The sequence below is a fragment of the Panthera tigris genome, chromosome A2 (genome assembly GCF_018350195.1).
Source record: "Panthera tigris isolate Pti1 chromosome A2, P.tigris_Pti1_mat1.1, whole genome shotgun sequence".
NCBI lineage: Eukaryota > Metazoa > Chordata > Mammalia > Carnivora > Felidae > Panthera > Panthera tigris.
Genome location: NC_056661.1, coordinates 132,087,007 through 132,102,726, shown reverse-complemented (window position 1 = coordinate 132,102,726; position 15,720 = coordinate 132,087,007). Strand labels below are relative to the sequence as shown.

The 15,720-nt window shown below is 38.6% G+C and overlaps 1 protein-coding gene across 2 annotated transcripts in view; it reads right to left on the bottom strand.

Moving 5' to 3' along the window:
- The window catches only part of MDFIC (MyoD family inhibitor domain containing), an 86,852-nt gene that overhangs the window by 58,816 nt on the left and 12,316 nt on the right, over positions 1-15,720 (bottom strand). For both annotated transcript variants that reach the window (XM_042970307.1, XM_042970313.1), the window contains exon 3: positions 9,110-9,232. In XM_042970307.1, coding sequence (XP_042826241.1) covers positions 9,110-9,232 — 123 coding nt within the window. The remainder of the gene's footprint in view (positions 1-9,109; positions 9,233-15,720) is intronic.

Here is a 15,720-nt window from a genome sequence, read left to right as displayed (position 1 = left end):
TGAGTTTTACTGCAGAACCCAAGGACTTGGGAAGAATCCAGCTTCCAGTGGAAAACTGTGGAGCATGGATTTACCACTGAGTCCTGAAAGACTCACTGCAAGAAACACAGGACAAGTCACTGTATTGACTCTCAGCTGTGCTAAGGCAGAGGGGAAATGGAGTTCCTGGAAGGAAAGGAGAGGAATTTCTACCAAGCCTCCTCATTCTAACACACCTCATTCTCTACTACTGAGCCATGGATAAAGCTGGAAGCAGGTCTCACTCCTGTGGCTGGATAAAAGCTCGGAACCACTGTCTTCCAGAGTCTGCTGCATGGCAGCTCCCAAGTACCTGTACAAGTCATTTGTGCTTGTGACAAACGCAGGATCTGCCAAGCAAAGAAAAACTTCCTCATTCTAGAACTTTAGTGCCTTACTGAAAAACCAAATTATAAAACGGGTATACAGTATTCTCTTTTGCTTACCAGAACTGAATGGCTACTCTCTTGAAGCCTCCAGCCAGGCCCAGCTTCATGGACCTGTGACCTGTGCAAATCTTAGCTGCTGCCATCTTAAAATTCACAATTTTTGAATAAGGGGACCTGAATTCTCGTTTCGCACTATTCTCCACACACACACCCACCAATTTATTTAGCTGGTCCTGTCTTCCACAGAACCTGAAGGAATCTGAATCTCCTGGCTTATCTGTCACTTGAGAAGCATTTCTTACAAGTGACTGGGGCTCTAATGTAGCTTTGGGAAGCTAGCCCCTTGCCCTGGTATTTTTTGCTATCTGGGAGAATTTTCTTTTTAAAATATTATTGCTTTTAATATAATAAGATAATTTACCCTGGGGGGGAAAATCAATGATTCAGAGGAAGGTATACACAATATTAAGTGGAAGTCTTCTTCACAAATGCACCCCCCCACACACTTAATTTGACATAACTCCCTAAAAGTAACTGTTGCAAAGAAGTATCTTTCATTACAAAAAAAAAGAAAAATACACATCTAATTTGATAAAAATCATACATACACACACAATTATATCTATAACCCCCCACATACATATAGATATATACATATAGATGGATAGAGATATATATATATCTTTTTTAAAAAATCCCAATTTTGTATGTTACTGAATTAGATGGAGAAGACCCCTTTGAATCTTTCAATGAAGCAAACCAGCAGCTCCACAGAGTGTGCATTATTTTTCATTCATTTCAGGGTCTTCAGCTTAAAGAATATCAAACTACTCTTCCATTCTTCCCCAACAGGTGACGAATCTTAGGGCAAAGCAGAAAGAACCAGAGATAACCAACTGGCTGCCTTCTTCTCAACTATTATGTTTTGATGAAGAATTCAGATGATTGAGACTCAAAACAAATAAAAAACATAGATAAGCCCCAGCTCTGCCTCTTACTGGCCATGCTGATTGACATGAACCTCTGGATTTGTTTCCCCATCTACTAAACAGGGCAATTTTTATGAAGCCTCCAAAATTTCTTCCCAGTCTAGCACTCTGGATTTGGAAGACACTCTTTCAGATATCCAGCCTCACAACTACACCTTGGGTGTTGTCCTACCTCAGAAATCTTAAATTCTTATTTCCCAATCTCATAATTCATCTACTCTTTCTACTTCTCCTGTTCATTTACTGCATTGATACTTGTTTTGTTTCTTCAGGAATAGAAACCTTTAGGGACTGTCAGCCTCTCTGGCTAGTTTTCTTATTTGTTAGATCTTTCCTGTTTTTACTTCCTTCTCAACCCATCTGATATCCTTAGCCCAGCACTATAAACTCTCTTTGGACAACGTCCTTAAGTCCTTTGCCCCACTGTCTTTTCATCATAACTATCATTTGTCCAAACTAAAAACCCTGGCCTCATCCCCAGCACCTGCCATTCCCCTACCCCATATGTCTTACTGATTGTATACCCCAAAAAGCTGAATCCTGCCTGCCATTACCCCATCCAAGACCGATCTTTCTCAGTTGGATTAATACAACAGTCTCCCAGTCGGTATCCTAATATTTTCTGTTTCTCATTCTTACTTATATTTTCCAGCTACCCCAATAGTTATTGCCCTAAAATATAAGCAAACAAAATAATAAACGTGCTTAAGTCACTACTCCCTTCAATACCTTCCATCTTCCCTTAACCCTTTGTTCACAGATTCTTTGCCTCCCACCTCCCTCCAGCTCTCATCCAATATTTTCCATCTCAGCTTAGGCAAAACTTCTCCAACTCTCTTCAAGCTGACTTCTTACCTCTAGACCTGTAAACCATCCTATTGGCTTGGAACACTGGCTCCACCCACTCCCATGCTCTGCCAGAGTTGGCTAGCTCCTTTTGGCTTTACCAAATACATCGCTCCCTCTGGAAAGCCCATTTTGACCTCTCCCTAACATGAGAATTTGTGTTTCTCAAATGTGAAAATATAACAACCTGCTCCTTCCCATCAAAGCTTTCATAATACACATTATTTCAAGACTATAAACTCTGAACACAGAGGCCACACCTGTAGTGTTCATCACTGCATCACAAACATAACACAGGGTCAGCACACTGTAACACTTCATCTTAAAAGAACTGATTTCTTATTCAGCTTTAAAAGTTATATTTTGACTCCTAATCCTGAAAGGTACCCATGAATAACATATTCTACAAAAAAGAATTTATGTGTAAATTCACACAGTATTCAACTCCAGAAAGTTGGAGGTTTGAGAACTAAAGTTATCTAGACCGCAGCATTTATGGTCTTGATCATTACATGTTAGTTATTTCTTCAGTGGTTAGCATTTTCAGGGTAATCTCTGTGGTAATTTCCAAGCCTCAGCTCCTCCCTGAGACTTGAAGAAACTCCCAAATAGGAAAGGAATATATGTGGTTCCCTCACTGAACCCCACCCGCCACCTGTATTTCAATATCATCTCATCTCTCCCAATAAAGACCAAAAGATTTTAGGGATATCAGAAAGAGCCTGAAAATCTTTGACAAAAGGGCAGCAAGAGATAGACTGGAAATGAAATGAGTCATGGTATAAGATAAGGGTGAAGGGTAAGTAATAAATTAGAATATTAATAGGAATAGTAAGGACAACAACATCAGCTATATACATTGTATACTTTATAGAACGCGAAGCATTTTAAAACTAATTTTAAAAGGTTGAGAAAGATAGGAGAAGGAAGAAGAAAGGAAGGAAGCTGGGGAGATAGGCAGTAAGCAAGGGAAAGAGCAATGAAGGAAGAAAGGAACTAAAGGAGTCTCAGACTCTTCTAGCAAAGCAAGAAAAATAAGAACTAGGGAACGAAAATAGGTCTTACATAAAGTGCCATTCCTACCCACCTCCACAGACAATGAACATTATTCAGAGCACTGCCACCGTTCACTGAGAACTCTTCAGACTAGCTTCAAAGTGAAGAGCAGTCAAACCTATGACTTGACTGTTTTAATATCTTTAGGAGTCATCTATGAATATTTGGAACTCGACGTGAATGAATCAGGTATGGCTTGAGAGTAAGAAGGGGGTTAGAAGGCAAAAAAGAAAGAATGTACTGATTTAGAATGCTCATATTAGGAACTTAAAGTATGAAATAATACAAGCAAGATGTATTTTTAAGAATCTCATTAATTCCATGTACTTCTTAAGGATTTATTAAGCACAAACCATGTAATATCCAATGCTCTATTATGACTTAATTATCAATGATCTCAGGAAGACATGGTCTAATACCCAGCATATCAGGTGTCTGGACATGTAACCCATTCGAACCATGGATCCAGAAAGAACGAAAGAAACAATGAAAGAACGAAAGAAAGAAACCGAGCAAGAACAAAAGCAAAAAACAAAGCTTTGAAACTGATACTTGTGTCCAAAGATAATGACAATCAATAAATTGATTCAATGTTTAGACACATATTTCTGTGATAATTAAGCATAAAAAATATTTTTCTCCAATAATCCTTAAAATAACACAATAAGGTATACAGAATTAGTACCCCCATTTTATTTTGTTTTTACAGCTTATTTATTTTGAGAGAGAGAGCAGGGGAGGGGCAGAGAGAGAGAGGAAGAGAGAATCCGAAGCAGGCTCCATGTTTACAATGTGAAGCCTAACACAAGGCTCAATGCCACACACCAGGAGATCATGACCTGAGACAAAACCAAGAGTTGGATGCCTAACTGACTGAGCCACCCAGGCACCCCAGGACCTCCATTTAAAAAAGGAGAATTTTGATCATAGAGTTTAAATAACTTGCCCAACACCAGCAGGAATCATGTATCCAGGATCTGAACCTGACCATCAACTCCCACTGGCCTCCAGGAACTGAACTTAAGATGCCCAAAGCAAAAGATGGCAATGGTTCTCCCTAACTTCTTGGTCAAAACCTAGATGAGCTTGGAATAATGCACCCTAAGGGAGAAGTGTGTCAGTAAACTTGAGTTCCATTCTAGAATGCAGCCTAGTGATGGTCATTGAACAATGAGATCATTATAAGTAACCATCAAAAACAGCTTATGTTCGGGCACCTGGGTGGCTTAATCAGTTAAGCGTCCAACTTCGGTTCAGGCCATGATCTCATGGTTCACGGGTTTGAGCCCCGTGTCGGGCTCTGTGCTGACAGCTCAGAGCCTGGAGCCTTCTTTAGATTCTGTGTCTCCTTCTCTCTCTGCCCCTCCCCTGCTCACCCTCATGCTCTGTCTCTCAAAGGTGAATAAATGTTAAAAAAAATAAAATAAAAAACAGCTTATGATTTGTCCACCTAACCCTAAACTAAACCAGGAGTTCGATTTTGGAATAACAAATGGTTAAAGATTCTTCTCTTCATGGGGTGCCTGGGTGGCTCAGTCGGTTAAGCATCCGACTTCAGCTCAGGTCACGATCTCACGGTCCGTGAGTTCGAGCCCCGCGTCGGGCTCTGGGCTGATGGCTCAGAGCCTGGAGCCTGCTTCCGGTTCTGTGTCTCCCTCTCTCTCTGCCCCTCCCCCGTTCATGCTCTGTCTCTGTCCCAAAAATAAATAAACGTTAAAAAAAAATTTTTTTTAAAGATTCTTCTCTTCAGACCAAAGCATTTTAACTGCAGCCACATAACCATTTGGTCAGTGTATTTTTTTTTTTAAAGAGAATTTTTCTGAGAGACAAATGGAGGCAAAGATATTGAGCAAGATGAAGTCACAATGACTTACTCCCAATATGGGATCCCACAATGAATGAGCATGCAATATTAGGAAAGAATTCCAGGTCTACTGAGAACCGTAACACGAAAGCTGCCTCTCCCAGTCTTATTGGGTGGTATTTATTTCAGGGGTTTGTTTACATCCTCTTTTATATGAAGTGAATTCTCGGAGAATATTAATACTACTACTATAATGTGCATTCAAACATGAGACCTGCAAAAGAAATTTAAATCCCAATCTCTCCTGATCTTTCCTTATCACCAAGTAACAAATGTTCTCTGTATATAAACAGTACACCTGAGTATCTGCCATTTCCAGTATTAGACATAGAGGAGGCAGCCCCGAAAGTGATAAAATAATATTCACTAAGGGAGATCAGAGCTACGTTGGCCAAGTCTTGGGAAAGAAAGAATAGAGATCCTCATAACCGAGCCCGCTGATGTTGAGAGGAAGCTCAGAGGACACCAAGAGGAAGATGTCAAGCAGCAAGCCGAGTGAAAAAGCCTGATGCATTAGCTCCATGAAGAGGAGGCAAGAGTGACTTGGACAACAGGCTTGCAACCTACTGCCAATTGAGTGCTTACTAGTATGAGAGCGAGAAACTCTTCAGAATGAATAAATGGGTTAAATAGAATGAGGATTGCCATTTAAGTAGAGCATTCGAACTTTGCTTCAGATCATGGGAATTCTACAAAATCACAAAGGAGAGAATTAGCTGAACAAAATAGTTTAATTTAATGGGACATTTATTTCAGAAGAGGAGCTAAGGAAAATTTCTGGAGTTAAGTAATGGCATTTAGAATTAGGAGACATGTATGTAAAAGCAATGGCCAAGGATAAAGTTAAGTGATAAGAATTCTTCAGAAAGACCTAGAAAATCAGAGATAGAGACCTAAGGCACTTTAGAAAGAAGAACAAAGAAAAATGTGAGCTCTCTATAAGAAATAATTAAAATAGAATTTGACCTAAATTAAAGGAAAATACTACATGTATCTGAATGTAAGCACAGGAACACAGGAACACGCACACACACACACACACACACTCCTTCCTACCTTAGAAATCCCCCCAAAGACTAAGATCAAAATGTTACTTCTGTTCCTTTTCTAGTCTAATTAAAACATGAAATGTTGCCTATTGCCTGTTACCAGTTTATGTGCATTATGGGTTAAATAGAAAAATTAATATTAATTGAGGGTGTCATTTCCCTGCCACATTTATTTTACCAATTCAGAGGAATAGTGATTATAAAAACAAGGCATAGCTCCAAATTATATACTGAATCATATACGCTAAACTGAGGGGAAAAGCCAAAGTCTTTACTGGTGTTGTCATAAAAATATACTCTTATAAACTCTAAACTTTAGACTTAAGCCCCTTTCCAGCAATTATAGACCAAAAATATTTTCTCATAACATGAACCCATTGTAAACTGTGAAAAGGAAACTCGTAAGATGAAAAAATAAAACTTCCCAAACATAAAATTTCCTCAAATTACCTTCCTTACATTTTTAATTCTTTACTGATTTGATTTAGGTTAAAAAAAAAAAAAACTTGAGTCGTTAGAATTGTCTTTTTAATTTAAATTTCATAAGAAAGAGAATCACAATGCACATTCCCTGACCAGATTGTGTGTGGCCTATTTATTCAAAATGTTTGATTCCATATGGATTTCTTCTCTTTTATTTATAACTTCCAGAAAGGATTCTCAGTAATAAGTTAGCAACTCAAGGGCAACCAATGTGAAATCCAGGCCCTGAGAGCACTGTACCTGAGGTCTGTCACCTGCAATGTTTTCTAGAAGGACCAGGGAAGACACACAAAGCTCATGAACTTCTGTGTGGAGTATGAACCAAGTGTGAGCCACAAGTGGGTGGTCCACTGAGGTCAGGGTTAAAGTTCAGAGAATAATTTGGAAATTATTCTCAGCTTGGATCTCGTTTATGAGGCCTGAGAATACACCCTTTAATTAGAATACAATTTCCAAAGCAACCACTCCCTTGACTTTCCAGAGCTCAGTTATTCTCAGAAAAGTAAAAACAGCCTCATCACACTGACAGCTAACAGTCCCCTATAAATTACGCCTTAAATGTCCAACAAAGAAAGCAGCAGGCATCCGGACAACGTAGATGTTAGCTGCCTGCCCTTCTAAACACTCTCAAGAACAGATAGAGAAAAAGAAGTCGTATTAAACAGACTCACTCTCCTCTATTTCTTGCTTATGCAGCTGAGCTATCCCATGGAAGCTTGGAAAAAGAGTGGGTTGTGCATTTGAAAACGTTCCCACACCCCAGCCGGCCTCATTTTTCTGATGATCCCTGCATCCAGCCAAGCTCACACTACAGTGGGAACACTAAAATCAGTTCCATGAGAGCCAGCTGTCCTCCTCTTCCACAGTGCTCAGGGAGCCACACAGGACTCCTGGAACGGGAGCCAGCCCGGTCCTGACTCACCACAGATGTTCCCCTCCTCCCCCATGCAACTCTGAGCCAGGGCCTTCTTTCCAGGGCTTACTGTTATTACAAAAGATTTCACTGGGCCCCCCAAAATGTGCTGGATGCTGAGAGGAAAACACACATCTCCCTAGCTGTGGGGTTAAGAGAGACAGACATTAAATTATTCAGAGATGGCCAACTACCCTATGGGGCCAAAGAAGGAAATCCAGGCAGCTTTGTAGAGTTCAGTGTCAGGGAGTTGGAACAGCAGAAGCTATCACAATAGCAAACTTTGAAGTGCTATCCAGGCTTAAGTTGAGTTTAAATATGACATAAAACATTCCGTTTTGGCAAATCCAGACATCAGATTTTTCTCTGGACCCAACAAAGTCGTCTTTGCCTTAGTTAGAAAAGCGTGACCAGGACGAGAACGAAAATACAGTTTCTGAAATTTGTAAATCAGAATTCAGAGTCCAAGGTCACCCGCAAATATTTGGAAATTCTCACCAGCTATTTTTCAGGCAGGAGTGGCGTTGCTGTCTTCGGACTTTATCGTGTATGCATTCATCTGTCCATTTTCCCAGGGTTGCGGGGGCGGGGGGGGCACAAAGCGCCCTGTCTCTGCATTTCTTCAGGGCATATTAGTAAAACAACTTGACAGTTGCTCCCAGAGTGCCAGTGTTCCATCATACAGGCTGAATCATCATCATCTCAACAAAGAAACTATTTCATGCCGTTGACAGTATTTTTTTCTATCACCAAATAGCATAACAATATTCTTTATACTTACCTGTTTGCTACAAAGAATATTTCATTATATAGCAAATTCATTTTGAACCTACCGGGGTGGGGGTGGGGGTGGGGGTGGGGGTGGGGGAAAGCCTCAGGTCTTAGGAGAACCTGACACATCATGAGTATTCTACATAGTACCCAAAAGATACTGGTGTTTCCGGGGATTCCCACCATCAAATGGAAATAAACCACAGCTTTTGTATACAGTCTACAGAGCAAGTTCAGGGAGAGGAAGAGAAGAAAAAGAAAAGCCAAGTAATGCCAATGATGGGAATTGTAAAAAAAAAAAAAAAAAAAAATTTGGAGTCATTTGGCTACAAGAACAGAGACCAGAATGGCATTACCAAAATACTGTTCATTGCCCTTTTGTTCTTTCATTATCTTTTTAGTTTCACAGTCCATTTAGAATTGTCTGACTACTTCTTAGTCACTGCTCAAGAAGGAATTAAGTTTTATCTCTAGCTCTATGAGAATAAAATCCAATGTTTACAGGTCAATTCTTCCTTTTCTAAGAAAAAAAAAACAAAGGATGAAAATGGACAAACAGGATTACCTATATTCTAGTTTTAGCTCTGTTTTTTAAAATACTCATGAACATACTTTCAGATAAACTCTGTTGGTTTATAGATTTCCAGGAAAATTATATGGGGCAATTAACTAAAAGCCTATTATCATAGGCATATACCCAAATCACTCTGATTTTCTCTAAAAATACTTACTTCGGATGAGTTCGTCATCTGAACAATTTCCCCAAATGGACTGGTCTTGCATCATTCCATGTGTGAAGCAGCTATCGGCAGCTTGAGTTATATTTCTCTCAGTATTTTCTTTATCACATTTTTCTAAATAAAACAAAAGATCTATTACCATTAAATGTTACATATTGTTCTCTATTTTTTTCAGTTTAAGGTGTTTTTTTCCAAATGCTTCCAAGTCTGCCATAATGCCATAACTTAAGGAAATGGGAGCAGTACCTCTATTGACTGTCGCATAGGTATTGAAAAAGTAACAGATTTATTGAGCACCTACTATGTGACAAGCATCGAAGAAACAAACGTGTTTACAGTAAAACTAACCTGTTACCGTAAATAAGTCATCATAACACAAGTGGTGTGCCATGACAGAGAAATGTGGAAAGGTCACATAAAAGATGAAAATGAGTCCATACATGCAGAGGGCAGGTGCAGCAGAGAAAGCAACAAAGGAGAAGAGATCCCAATGAACGGTGGGGATTAAAAACCAGGCTGAAGCTCAGTGGGGAGCAACTGAGAAGTGAGAAGGTACAGAAACAAGCAGCGTTCTCTCTGCAGAAACTTGGGAAAGAGGCAAGGGCTGTGTTATGCATTCTCACAAAGGGAGATGTTTAGGATGGGAGATTTATACAGGGGTTTATGGGCTCTTAGGGGGAAAGCCAGTAAGGAAAAGTAACATCTGATCAGGAACATAACAACTCAAACAAAAAGCTAACTACAACACAAGGTAAAATCCATGTTAGAAGAGGTCCAGAGCAATAAAGAGGTTCAAAGGAAGAAAAAGAAAGTCATCAAGATTCAGACCTCAAGAAAAGCACTCCAGAGAAAGGTGCGTGTTGGATAGTCTTCAAAACACTAGCAGGAATTCTGCAAGCAGAGATGGGAGAAAGGTCATTCCAGGTGGAAGCATGGCCTGGCCAAACTCCACAAGCATAAACTCCAGCAAAGGTTCCAACTCTCTGGAGTGTGAAATACTTTAAGGGGGACATTAGGAGATAAGACTATAAAGGTTTGATTAGGGACACGGCATGGGTATCTGAATGTGAGGGTGAGAAATCTAGACAGAATTTCAAGGCAAGATAAGTAAGTCAAAGTAGCCATTGAAGCTTTATGAATTGCTTTATCAGAGCTGTGCATTAGGAAGATTAATTCATTTGTGCACAGCAGTGTCTCAATCCCGTCTGCATTTTAACTCACTTGGGGGGCTTTTTAAAAAGCAGATTCCTGGACCCCACCACTAAAGATTCTATTTCAATTTAGGGATGGGGCACTTAGGTAATTTTACTGCACTTACATCCTTGACAATCACTGGAGTATGGATGTATCTAAGAGGGAGAACAGAGTATAAGAGGGGCTTAGAGTAGTCCAGTTTAATCAGAGTTTAATCAACTGAACAACAAGATGGGAAAGGGGGTAGATGTGAGAACATAACTAGAGATTTGCACAGATGATCAGGGAAGATAGGATTGGAGATGATGGAGCTCTCTTGGTCAAGGATTTGAAGGGGAAAACCTGGAGAGGAGGAGAACAATTTATTAGTTAAAAATATCTATTTGTATGTAGATGTTTTAGGCATCGTGTCAGGCAATGAAGGCTCAATGAATTCTGAGACACAGCTCAGGCCTTCATGAACTTTACAGTTTAGTAGAGGAGGACTTCAGGTTGCACATTTGAAAGTGCAAATCATAAATAAAGTTATAGCTGGGAAAAGTGATCTTCCTAAACTTGACTGCTAAAGCCATTTAAATGAATGGGCCCATCAAAAGAGTGAGCACATTAAAATAAGAGTACCAACAGGGTCTGTACAATTAGACAGGAGTCAGAGAAGGACGAGAAACTGGATGATGTCAAGCCATGGAAGCAAGGAAAGGAAAGAGATTCAAACAGAAGTTGTTAGTCAACTCTGTTAACATTTCCAGTGGAAGGAAAAATTTTCTGCACATGCAAAAGTTTCTCATGTACCATGGGGATTTCACAACAATTGAAAAGTTCTGCCATGAAACACATTTCAACACATGAAAATAGATGGACACCGCTTAGGACTAAGTCCAGAGGCTAAAAATCTCTGAAAAAAAGCAAGGTCTTCAATGCTAAGTATTTTCAGAAAGCAAAACCATATTCAGGTAGCAGTAAAATATAAATCAGAAGCATGCTAAACCAATATGTTCTAGAAGATTTATGTAACATTTACTCAGCATTATCCTAGAGAAAATGTAATCTTCCTGAGAGGTGTTCGTTTCAATTAAAATCTTTACTTTTTTAAACAACTCCAGAAATCTTTCCACTGTTACAGTCAACTCAAGGCCTTTCTGAGATTATCAACAGAAGAGCTTTTTATAAAAACTCACTAGTATACACAAACTAGCTCATCAGCAGAGTCCCACACACTTGCTGCTACTGTTATGAAGCTAACTGCCGCCAGGTGTCATGCTAGTAGGCTTGATTCAATTAGCAACTTTAATTGAAGCTGAATGAAATTAATTATATAATTTTGAGCTGTTCAAGTTTAATTCCATTAAAATTAATTCATGAAACCAGGGCATTATGAAGCATTGCTGACTAAAAGAAAATAGGTATGAATAAAGCCTCTAGACACACTTGACTCACATTTGAATCATGTCCAATATTCAAGTGCTCAACACAGGCCCTCTAAACTCTCCACCGAATAAATGAAAATGTCATGTGGTCCATATACACGCTGATTTACTAGTGACCCACCACTAAGAGGAAAATAAAGTTCTTCTGCTTTAAGTATTTATTAAGGAACAGTTTATCACTTATTTTTTTTTTAAGTTTCCTTATCTGTGAAATTCTAGAGTTAGAGTCCTTCTCAAGTTAAAAAAGAAAAATTATCATTCTTTGTCCCTTTATATTCAAGAAATAAGAAACAAAATGTAATTACTATCAAATCATAATCAGTCTATCCAACTTTGCCTCACTTGAAAAGTAAATGTCTTAGCCCAAAAGTTGGCCTCAGCTTTTTGCTATGACCCACACAGCACCCAGCCCAAAACAAGGCTCAGAAAAGGTTCTAAGCATAAAAATTCAGTTGACTTTTGCCAATTCTCCACTTTTAAAAATTAAATTTCTGTGACCCTTTGAATGTTCTATAACTTTTTAACATGTGTATATTATTTTATTGGCATGTTTGTAATATTTAATGGAATACCTATATAACAGTCTCATAAATGGGGCGCCGTTACATCTAACACTGAAGAAACGCATGGAGGCAGACTAAGACTTAATTGATAGACAATGGTAAGGCGGGAATCATGATGCCCAGCCGCAGAACCAACCTTACTACAACTTTCAGTACTTTGGGTCAGCCACTACTCAGTAAAATGACAAACAGGCAATTTCTAATAGATTTCTGTTATCAATGGAGGTTTACTGTGTGTGTGTCACTTCTGAACTGCAGAAGCAGGGCCACAGTCCTGGTTTAATCAATTCCTTCCTGGGTTTATGAAGGTTTGTAGATGCTGTTAAACTAGTATATGGTCCCAAAAGGCACATCCCATAGGCAATCAAGTAACTTCGTGATGCATGAGCTCAGCCCGTACCTTTCTGTAAGAATTCTGCGTATACAACCAAGCAGCACTGCTCTCTAACTTAACCGTTTTCACTTAAAAGGGGACCGTGGTCATCTCAATAATGCTGTTCTTCTACGCCAGTGGGTCTTCACTGTTGAGCCCCTTAAACATAAAGAGGCACAGGTTCCAATTCAGGTGGTATGGGGTAGGATGGGGGGAGGGATGTCATCATCATATATGGCCAGGTTTGAGGGACACTGTTCTAAGCAAGTTCTTCTGCACTACACAATTTCTGTACTACATAGTTGTCATAGGACAACTATGAAAATACAAATCATGAGTTATATATGACATTAACAAGCTCTACTAATAGACGAATATATAAGCATTGTTTTAGAAATTAAAATAAACTTGAAGACACTTTAAAAACAGCACTAGACCAGAGGACAGCTGCATACTACTGGCATCTGCTTCCATAAGGCTAGCCTCCCAGGAATCACAGAAGTACGGAAGAAATCTTTGGCTGAGGGAGGAAAAAAAAGTCACCTTGGTCTCTGACAAAAAAAAATCCTCTAGCTTGAGAGACCAAACATACACACAAAACAATCAAGCAATTACCAAACAGAAGGTAATGGAAACTGCACTGGGTTGTAATTCTGACTCAAAAACTGACCAGCTATGTGGCTGGGGCTGGGTCTCATTGTCTTCAAACAGAAGTGAGGGCACTGAGCTGGATGATGGCAGAGGCCTTTTTTGTCTCCACAATTCTGTAAATCTGACTTTGCCAACAGTCTAAACAACAGAGCCAAAACTTCATATACACGTTGAAGGGTTCAGAATAGAGTGGAGGAAATCAAAGAAAAACCTTTGTAAGGCATTGGATTTGAGTTAATTCTCAAAGAAAATAACAAGCATGAGTTAAGCAAAAGAATCAAAAGAAAATAGTAAGAATTCTAAATGATCGATTTAAATACAATATGTCCTACTCAGAAATGACTCTCTCACAGGATCAATACTCTTTATTTTTTGTTATTTTTCTAAACAAGGGTATGAATGGTGAAAAGTAATCTCTCTCCAATGTCAATCGTTCCTGCTGAAGAAGAATGAGATCCAGGTAAACAGAATTTCCATTTCATTTAAAATTCTATAATATTTTACCTAGTCGACATTGTCCAAATTTGAAACCTTGAGAATGAGAATTTTACTGACCTCTGAGAGTTAGGGAATAACCCAGTTGAATGGTGATTAACAAGAGAAAAATCTAAAAGCATTACATGTAAGTAAATTGGATAATAATATACGTACAACATTATATTATGTTCTATGCCACAGAACAGCCACTTAGCTGGTATATGGTTGTTAAACAAGTTTTTAAAAATAAAACACTTCCTTTTGTTGGAAGAGTAAATTAATTAACTTTTGCAATTACAGTATTAGCAATTTTCAAAGGGCTTTAATATTTATTTGATCTTCAGAACCATCAACGATATCGTAAGAACACGTTGGCTTCATTTTACTGATGAGAATGCAGAATGAGAGTCAGAGACAGACATTCAGGCGAAAATAGGAGAAAAGCCAGAAGTGGAAAGCATCTTGCAGCTCATTTGATACTGTACCAAGTGTAGAAAGACCCACCACACCAATCAGCCCTTCAAACCTCCAAGGAATGATCCCTCACACAAGGAAACACCCCTATTCCTGGTCAGTTAGGTCTATTAGTAAGTTGTTCTTTATTTTGAACACAAATTTGCTATCAGGTAATTTATAACTAGTCTCAGTTCTGCCCATTGAAGGTAGACATAGTAAACTTAAACCTTTCTAAAAGATAACATTGTCAACTACTGAAAAGGGATAGTCTTTCCATCAGTTTGTAATCAAGCAAATATACCATCTCAAGAGTTAAATGCTTTTAGCACACAACAGTAAAAGAATCTAGCCATGCTGCATGCGGATGATTAGTTTGTGAAAATTACTAATGAGCTTTTAAACACAGAGTTCTGTATGTGCCAGGGTTTTCCAAGAAATGGAGATAATCCTGTCATGTACAAGTGCAGATATCTGAATCCTTCCTGATGAACAAAGACTCTCTTTGGTTCTCTGGAACAGAAAGACCATCTCTAAATTGCACTTTGCGCTGGAAGTGGTTAACGGCACAGGATCTCAAATCAGGGTGCCTGGGTCAACCACGAATGCTATGGATCCTGGGCAAATTAACTGTCACATGCTTAATCTTTAAAATAGGAATAGCAATAGTATCTATCTCATAAACTGGCTGTGGAAATAAACGGAATCATGCCTGGAAAGCAGAGTTTCTGTTATATAGTAAGGGCTCATCCACATTTGCTATTATTATTTCATTAACTGTTATTACAATAAGCATCTTTTAAAACCCTGATATAAAGCTATCATATGGAAGATGTTGAAGGAACTAACTAGTCAGTAATCCCTATGTGAAAAAGCAGGCAAGAAATCTATTTCCAGACTTAGTATGAGGAAAACTATTGCTTTCTCCGAGAAGCTATACATTTTTCCTGAGGCACAAGGAACATCGTATTAAAGAAAAAGTTTTCTTTTTGACCCAAATTTACAAACAAAATTGAGTGAGTCTGACCCTACGGTCTCTATATACACTTTGATTTTCCCTCATGTTTGGATCTCCTAGGTACCTGTATTTTCCATTATTAGGTTTTAATATTCTTTTAAAATGTACTCTTATAAGCCACCTCAAAATATTCTACTGAACTAGGCAGAGGTATATGTAAATGTACAAACCAACCATCAAATATATTTTCTACTCGTTAACCATACTTTATTTGCTTACATCATGGAAGACTAATATAAATGATGGTGCTTGGCAGAAATCTTTACAAAACCTCAAAAACTTAGTGTAAAACACACACTTATTCATATATAAAAGGAATACAAGTACCATTCTTTGTACTTAAATTTGGGGACTTTTCCATGTTAGATCTCATCCAATTCAATTTAATATTTGATAATAATCTATGTCAGATTATTTATAATCTATATATTATGGATATTCTTACT